General features: G+C 35.4%; 1 protein-coding gene across 4 annotated transcripts in view; it reads right to left on the reverse strand.

Moving 5' to 3' along the window:
- Positions 1-9,373, reverse strand: part of LOC105341084 (E3 ubiquitin-protein ligase MIB1) — a 37,032-nt gene extending 27,659 nt beyond the window's left edge. For 2 of the 4 annotated variants that reach the window (XM_011447385.4, XM_020072507.3), the window contains exons 1-12: positions 8,981-9,373; positions 7,860-8,031; positions 7,391-7,625; positions 7,094-7,160; positions 6,712-6,845; positions 6,126-6,202; positions 5,561-5,756; positions 4,372-4,519; positions 3,249-3,382; positions 2,360-2,467; positions 1,393-1,590; positions 787-938 (exon numbers count right to left, since the gene is read on the reverse strand). In XM_011447385.4, the coding sequence (XP_011445687.1) occupies positions 787-938; positions 1,393-1,590; positions 2,360-2,467; positions 3,249-3,382; positions 4,372-4,519; positions 5,561-5,756; positions 6,126-6,202; positions 6,712-6,845; positions 7,094-7,160; positions 7,391-7,625; positions 7,860-8,031; positions 8,981-9,242 (1,883 nt within the window). In that variant the 5' untranslated portion in view covers positions 9,243-9,373. Of the gene's footprint in view, positions 1-786; positions 939-1,392; positions 1,591-2,359; positions 2,468-3,191; positions 3,383-4,371; positions 4,520-5,560; positions 5,757-6,125; positions 6,203-6,711; positions 6,846-7,093; positions 7,161-7,390; positions 7,626-7,859; positions 8,032-8,980 lie in introns of all 4 variants that reach the window. The other 2 variants (XM_011447384.4, XM_020072506.3) reach the window with 1 other exon arrangement.
- Between the last annotated feature and the right edge of the window lie 10 nt (positions 9,374-9,383).

Here is a 9,383-nt window from a genome sequence, read left to right on the forward strand (position 1 = left end):
GTTTAACATTGCTATGAAGCTCTTTTTACAGTTATAAACCAGTGTGTGAAGCACTACAATCTATGGTTTAACTAAGAAATGAAAAAAAAATCCTATCCTTGAAATATACTTTTCTTCCCAATGTCCTTACAATTCATCCGATTAAAAGAATTCAACTTAAAATTCTTCAATGAATAAAACTGCTCTTCACACACTATCCCAGTTATATTTGAGAGAAATGTGATAGTTTACACTGCAAATGTTAAGAGAAAACTTGATAACTTAGTGACCAATATGTAAGCAGTCTTTATCATGAACAATTTCATAAACCACATACGGTCACCACAAACTCTTGGCACTGGGCGTTCAGAAAATTTTAAAATTAGGCACATTAGGTTGGGAAGTTTTCAATGCAGAAATCAATAATGCAGTGCAAATTTTGCAAGTATTTAAATCTTAACACTAGTGACACATAATTTATCAAGTCAATTATTAAGCAATCATTATGAAAAAGACAATTACTCTACAAAACATTTGTGCAATTTTGACTACCAGTACAAAGTTAAGTTTATATACAGTCTTAAAATTCTTTTTTAAGGATTATCTTGACAGAGCAAGTACACATACACCTGCAATTTCAAAACAGAGGCAATATAAAAGAATTAATACAGCAAAAATATATACTTTATGCTATAAATGTGTCTGAATAGTGTTGTAATTTAAATACTTCAAAAGATGAACACATAAGATATCTGCTTAATTTGGCAACAACACTTTCACGCCATGCTGACTACATGGATTACATACCTGGGATTTCCCCGTAAAGCAGCGTGATGCAGTGAGTTGAAGCCATTGTTGTTGGTGATCGTCAGATCTGCGTGATGTTCCAGAAGCAGGGAAATCATGTCGTCACGTTTTTTGCTGATGGCGTCATGAAGTGGGGTATCCCCCTCAGAATCCTTAATACATGTCACAGATTAGCATAAACACGTTAGTATAAACAAATGCAAGGTGACTAATGTTGTTGATTTCACATACTATCATATATTCTGAATCAAATTCTCCTAGGAACTCACATCTAAATTATTTATCTCTTTATAAAGATTTAACAAAATATTTCTGAACACAATGATTTCAAAGTTTCATTTGTGTCAATATTATTGATGCACCAGAATTATGAAATAGTAGTAAACAATATCAAAATTAGCAATGATGTAATGTTACCATTGTATCATTTCATAGTTTTTGCTGCAAACGTTAAGAAGTAAAAGACATTCATTTATTTGAAAAAAAAATTAAGATTTTTCCGTTACCTGTATTTTCTTCTTCTACGAAAAATTACATGCATTATCAATACCTCCATTAACCACTATGACATCACACAACACTATCCATGCCCAAACCAGTTTCTACCTGCAGACTCGGGTGACATCCCAGGTCCAGGAGAGTTTTGACCACGCCGATGTGACCTTTGTTGACCCCTATGTGCAGTGGTGTCTGTCTGCGTTTATTGCGGGCGTTAAGGTCAGCTCCCCCGCGCTGTAACTGTTCAATGACGCTGGGTTCATCTCCAAAAGCTGCATGATGCACTGCACGGTCGCCATCTTTGTCCTGAGAAAAATAAAAGCACAGATAACATGCAATACTGAGCTGGATTACATAAATGGAAATTACAGTATTTTGTTTTATGTGCAAGTGCATTAGGTTGACCAATGCACCTATAGGCTTTTTACACCTCTTCCTTAGCCAAGGGTTTACGATCCATTTCGCTCCTCCTCTTGTAGAGAAGCAAAGTGGATCGAAACCCTTGGCTCGCGAAGATGCCTTTTACAATTATTTCATCAACTACAGATTAATAAAGAAGAAAGGAAGGAAATTAATGTGGAATCATTAAAATTTAAGGGGGCCAATTTTCGTGGATTACTTAAATTTTACAGGTTCGTGGGGATGTAATTTTGTGTGTTATCTTTTACCTACAAAAGGAAAAATGACTTTATAATCCTAGTTTACTAATTCATGGAAGATGTTAATTCCTGGATAAAAGGTTTCCACGAATTCCACGAAAATTGAGTCACCACAAATTCTAATGATTCCACAGTATTTCCAAATTATATTGAAACTCTGAATCCCACCCATGACATTATTTACTGGTAGTCATCATGAGAACAGTTCATTTAATGCCTGAACTATGTATGTTTTGCATAAATTTTGCACCAAATTCTACCATAATGTCTTAACAAAGTAATAGAAAAAGCTTTCAATGCTCTCTCTTAGCATTTTCAATAAATATGTCAAACTCTTAAAAACATGTATCCACTAGTGCAATGACATGTTTACACCTAAAGTTACATGGGAAAAAAGAACAGAAAAAATATTGTACCTCAATTTCGAAGTCGACATCGTGTTTGATGAGGATTTTGATGACGTCGGTGTGTCCATTCTGCGATGCTGCCTGCAGGGCCGTGTGACCAGCAAACATTCCATTGGCCTACATAATTCAAAATAACTTACCAATGAAATCTATCTGTGAACATGTTTGTTCCAAAATATTTTTGCAAACACTGTATTACCTCCCCTTAATTTTTTTGTTAAAAATTGTTCTAAAAAAGTTCATGCATTTCTTTCTGTTGTCTAACTGTCAGCTAGATTTCAAAGTTTTGTCATTCTTATAAAAGGAGTTGTCTGTTCCTCATACTAATATATAATCTTAAAATCCCAAGAAGTTCCACTTTGGCATCAAGATTATACATGAAGCACCATTGCTAAGCTGAGCTATAAGGGAAAGTAAATGAAGAATGATGTGTAAGAATTTAGAATGGGGCACTTAATGGTAAAACCTACGAACCTTTTACAAGGATCAATGAATGGTTGTCAGAGTTCTAGCATTTAGCTTAAGTCATTATTATAACTGTGTGTAATAAAAACTGTATCAGATTACTAACAATCTTATATCGTAATATGAAAGCCAGATTTAATAATATAAACACACATCCATTGTATGAATTCAACAGACCATTTACAATCAATCATTTAAGAGTTATCAAACCTTGCTGAGGGACAGACAACATTTTAAAAACAACTTGAGATTAGCAACAAGTCTGCAATGACCACTCTGCACTACCACTATAATAATGAAGAGCCGCAAAAATTTACAAATTTATAAAAAAGTTATCATTTAAAGCAAAGCTCTCTGATCAGATATTTTAACATACTGCTAAGTGTGAGTTATCTGCCTTCTCTGCTGCGTTTTGAGCGGGTTGGTAACTCACATCATTGTCTGGTCGACTGAGCAGATCTTCCACCTTGACATAGTCCCCGTTGGCCGCCGCCTTCACCAGTTCCTCGTTAGCATCGCCAGTCACATGGGTCTCAAATAACTTCTTCAATAATGCGCTAAGTCTCTCTGAAAAAAATTATAATACATGTAGTTAATCAGAGTACCATCTTTACCATTTCACCACAATGTGGTAAACTAAAGATATAATGCAGACTCACATTAAGTCTTTACCTTTAAACATGCCCTTATAACCAATATTAAAAGGCAAAAATATGTTTCAAATAATATCTTCTGATCTACTCACGTAGATCACAAAAAAAAGAGTTTAAAATAAAGAAGAGTGCATGGACTTTTTAGATATAATGATGACAGATGCCATTTAACTGAAATGACATACCAAGGTAAATATATGTATTAAAATAAATGATAATATTCTTATTAATGAAATGTCACCAGAACATAACACTTCATTGATTAAAAATCCAATTCATTTGAAGCAGACTCCACCATAGGATCAATAAACAGATGTTGTTTGTCATCAGATTGCGGATTTGTAGTTCATTTCATTGTACACTGTGTCAAAACTTATTCAAATAACAAAGCAAAGTCACAAATAAACATGGATAATTTGTACAACTGAATTTTCTATGCAGTGATATACATCTATGACAAAATCTTGTGATAACTTAATTTCCTTCCTTCAAAAATCCCACCCTTTCCTGCTAAGAAATATATTTTGGGGTTCACGAAGCAGGGTTGTCTCTAAGACCTGTGGGGCGGGGAATTCCCCCGCCTCAAGTGATGTAATTACCCGGCCATTTTTGCATTTCAAACACAATCTAGCTATAAGTTAGACCCACAGACCCCATTCTACCTTTTTATTTCTTCCTTCTACTTCAATTTTTAGAGACAACCCTGATGAAGACCTCAACACCTCTTTATACTACTCTACAAAAACTTTCAGGAGACCAGACTCGGGGGCAACAAAACTACGGCAAGGTCAATTTTTGTTTCAGTCTTGCTTAACAGCTAGATATTCCTTTTAGGAGGACTGAGATCAAAAGTCAGCTTGTGAAAGTGTTACAGCCCTGGGGCTTGATGGTTCCCTTTCTCACCTCCCGAGGAGTTTCCTATGGCAGCACCGTCCGAGGAGGCCACTTTCGTGACGGCGGAAGGGTTGTAGGTCCACGAGGTGCCACAGACCTCCACTTTTAGGTCGCTGTCGTGATAAATCTGCTGGACACGCCCGATCTTACCCAAAGTCTGCAGTAAATGTTGTAAACATTGTAATTAATAAATTACTATCATCACTTAGTACATGTACTTACATCTTCAAACATCTATAGTTAGATATATTTCCATTTAACATGAAAAAATCAAATTAAAAATTGCCTAATCAAATGCCCTAACAAAGTTCTGTTAAGAGTGATAACCCTATTTTAAATTCCCAATTAAAAATGCATGTAAACATAATAAGAAAAATATGAGTGTGTAATTTTTTTCTGAAAGTAAATTCCTTCACTTTTTCTCAACATTTAAAAATAAGATATACTGTGTGTAACAACATATGTTAAACTTGTGAGAGTTGATTTAGTTTGAAGTTTGAAAAGGATCCAATTTACTAGTAAAATTATGACTCACTAACATATTTCTGGGACAAAAGTTCATTGGCTTGAAAAAATAAAGAATTTCAGTTAATCCTTCTATGTATATGAATCATTATAATCCGTATTTCTCTAAAAACCATGCAATGCCACCTACACAAATGTTAAATATTTAATATCCTTAATGCTAATTTGAATTACCAGCTCTTCCTCAATTATCACATCTAACATAAGCACTCCCATTAAACAGAAAAATACTGTTCAGAGACATCATACATTGGTACATGTCATAATTAATTTCAGTGACTCTAATAATCACATAATCACTCGAACCTTCATCTCAGACTAAAAAAAAAAAGATGCATATATTGTGGTATCCATGTTATTGAGTTTCAGATTAAATACAATGGCAAGTAAATCTGAGAGTCAAATTTTGAGGCTAAATTTTCTTCAACCAGCAAAGATTGAGGCATAAATTTCATTTGGTATCAGATAAAAACTAGCAAAAAAAAAAAGAGTCAACTCTTGTGGCTCAATTTTCTCCATCTCAACTGCCAAATTTTCATGGCTACCAGAACTAGTGGATGTTGTATATTTTATCAAGCCCAACTTCCCCAGTTTTCTAAGTAATGAAGTGTACTAAGTTTACTAATGTGTACTAAGTGTACTAATGTGTACTAATGAAGTGAAGTTTAAATACCGGCATCATGGCCTCTGCCCATTCCCCATGGCCTCTCTGTAAGAGCTTGATCTTCTCTGGGTCATTACAGATCTGGACTAGGTCACCCACAGCAAACTGGGCCGAGGGGGTGACCGAGGGCGTAGCCTCGTTAGAGGTGGAGGGGACAGCACTAGGGGTGTTCACTTTTGTAAGAACTGCAGGGTTGAATGTCCATCTGTGATGAAAAAACAAAGGAAAATGAACATCCATTTCAATGTTAAATATGTGACATATGTAAGAAGGCAAATAAGAACACAAATCTTATAAGCAATGATCAACCATAGAAATGTATGATCAAGAGTAAAGCTGACTTCCATGTGCAATATGCAATGTCTTTAACAACTAAATTACACTTAAGATTTAGATATTTTGGTACACATACATCATTCTCTTATCTAAATTTTTGGTATCATGATATAAAATCTTTTTGCAAGTGGGAAGTACATCTACACGCATAACTTCCATGTTTTTTAGACAGCACAAGTTTGCTTTATTTTATGGAAACAACATATACTGGTTTCTCATCGAGAGCTATAATACTGACCGGTTTCCACTGGGATAAGATACAACAATATCATGGTCTTCATCAATGCCAACAACAGTTCCTGTGGTACCCAGACACTGAAATAGACAATGTCACTCAACTAAAAGACTGTGTTTCAAACTAATTCCTTAAAAATTAGCAGTTTTAAACAGGTTGCCGTACAGATTCCATTTCAAAGCATTACAAAAAATGTAATCAGAATACTCTTTTTATATTGCTCAAAAAAACTTTTTGAGTTTGTCTAGATTCTTATGATTTTAGGATCTTTCTAGGGTTTTAAATTCATCTCTGACCCCAAAGAAATTTTTAAATAAAATTTGTAGAAATCTTTCAAAAATGTGGTTTCATCAATATCAAAGGCCATCAATTTAATGAATTTCTTCGAAAATCACATTTTCAAGGAAACATACAGTAAATTTGTGAACAATGACCCAATCGCTACAAAAATTTAGAGACTGCACTATAATAAACATTCATTTTTGTGGAGCAATTGACTCAACAACAAAATCCACAAAAATTGGTCTCCAACAAATATTGATGAAACCACAGTATCATCACTTATGACCCTCTGGATTTGACCTCTTACCTCAAACATTCCGTCAGTCCACCCTCCATGCCCGTGCTGTAGAGACTGTACAATCTCAAGTTCAAGGTCGACGTTGACCTGGTCACCAATCGCTAGTCCCCCCGGACCTGATCTGGACCCTGGACCTTGTTCTCCTAAGGAATGGAAATGCAACTTACAATATGTATACATATTGTGGTATTCGTGTATAACCATGCCTGCATAAAATCTGAACATCAAGTCACATACACAGTAACAGCAGAATGTTATCATAATGAACAATTACTAGTAAGTAAATGTTATACAGTACCTTCAAATTTCAACTATTAAAATTTTTGTATTGTGAATTCTTTATAATATACTGCTAGGAAGTTTGATGTAGACAGCAAAATAGTTTTCTTACCCAACAGAGGAAGATGGTCCCTATAAAAAGAGCCTCCTTTGGCATCATTCACAACCTTCAAATCTGCCTAAAAATGGAACAAATACACCTATTAATGTGTTCATAAAAGCTAGCAATGAAAAGTTTTGTCTTAATTTGATAGAATTTATGGCATCAGGTTTTTTTTTTTAATTTTTTGACGTTTGTTTAAATCTCTCATGAACGATTTTGCCAATGCACAAAATTCATTACATATTACTGATGTAAATAAGCAAGTGATCCAAAAATTTTAAAAATACAAAGAGAATCTCATATTACCATTCCCTCAAAGCCCACTCTGTAGAGATTCTTGGCAGCATTGTCCCACAACACATAGGCTGCACTCCTGGGACTGGCCGCGCTCCAGTCTTGAATCTCTGTGACCTTGCCCCGACGCCCGTTGCCCCCGTCCTGATCCTCCCACTGCCAGTCCACCCCCCTCACAACCCGCGCCCCTGGAAATATTCCCCGGGCCGTGATTTTCTTGCTTTTTCTTCTAGGTTCAACTGAGCACCTACAGAAAAAATATCTAAAATTAAACAATTCTTGACAAGGTAAATATTCTCAAACGAATTTCGACCAAGAATTTAGAAAATTCAAATATAAATGATTCTTGCTTTAAGAAAAGATTCTAATAGGAATTTTTACAACAAATGTCAAGTTATTTGCCCCTCTTGATATATGTACATCGTTTTAAGTCGTTTATCTCCGTCATAATTTTTTGTCATACTGGTACATTTCAACCTACTTGTCACTTCCAGGTGTCGTGATTCTGTAAAATCGGTGCCGTAAATTATGTTTATCGCCATGGTAACAGACACTACACAGGTCATAATTGGAGCATTCAGCACACTTCCATCTAATGCCAAATATAGGTTGCTGCCTGCAAGTGTCACACATCGTGCCATCGTGTTTTATTCCTGTCAACAACAAAAATAGTCATCATCATATCTATCATGTCTTTTTCATTTCAATATGAATATTGGTTGACGAAAGGTAGTAGCATATACATGCCTACGTCTCCTTACTTCTAATCTTGAACTTAATTTTTCAATAAATTTAATCTCCTGGCCAAGAAAGAAAATTTTTACATTCAAGCTATTAGGATTTTGACAACAAAGGATTGTTTCAGTTATATCAGCTAATAAGTCCTGTGAGATTTTGACCTGTGAACCATTCTGGTAATTGTGTGTAAATTTTGAGATTAGTGAGATACTGGTCAGTTATCAATTTGCTTAAATCACTTTATCTTATCTGTTGACCAAAACAATGTTAAGTGGTCTAATGGGTTTTATGATTTTTGATCCACCTATAACTGAAGTTAATTTTAAGCTGCAAAAGAATGAAAAATGCGAGATTTCATTGTAGTAAATAATACATCAAATTGGCGAAACCGCAAGATTGGTGTTGTCGAAAGGATGGAACATGCTGATTTGAATTGAATCCATTTAAATCCCAGAAAGAAACTCAAGTTTGGAACACACCAAGAATATGAAAAGTATTGAATAAACAATAATTTCTCGGCAAGCAATAAAATACATGTAGTAATATGTGACTAGTTACAGTTTGCTATGTTTGAGATGCAAAACTTAAGTGGGTGACACACACATTTATTACAATTTAAACCTTGACAAGGGACTGAAATAGGGGCAGATCAAATTTCAAGACATGAACTAGAACAACTGTCCCGAGACTCGGTGAAGGAGTCAGTCCAAATATCAAGCTGTGCCAAATCTCTACAAAGATTTAGCTTGGTACTAAAAATCTCAAAATATGGTTCCTCAGAAATACAAGAGTACATGACTAACATAAGCCATAAACATGTGTTATATGTTCTAGGAACTAAATAAAATCATGCACTCAATGCACCTGTTGGAGCACTATCGACGATCCTAAGGTCGAATGCCCCTGCACATCTGTAATTGGCTGCTGTCCCATTGTCCCACACAACGACAACTTCCTCGGGAGACTCGAAATTTCTCACAGTACCAACATGGCCCTCTCCACCATCCTGTTTTCCCCATTTCCAATCTGGACCTCTTACAACACGCGCCCCGACGCCCTCGACCATGTTCACACGAGCTACACGATTAGTCGTGCTAATGTTAGGGTCTATATTTTCGGCATTCATTGTCACTGGTGGTTTATATCACCTCATTGGAAAGAAATAAGTCAATTCTTCAACGATGTAAACATTTTCTTCTGTGTCTGTCAAATGGCTGAAGTATGAAATCTCGCGAGATATCTCGAGGCCGTTCGGAACATTTATACC

This window comes from Magallana gigas, chromosome 7 (assembly GCF_963853765.1).
Source record: "Magallana gigas chromosome 7, xbMagGiga1.1, whole genome shotgun sequence".
Classification (NCBI taxonomy): domain Eukaryota; kingdom Metazoa; phylum Mollusca; class Bivalvia; order Ostreida; family Ostreidae; genus Magallana; species Magallana gigas.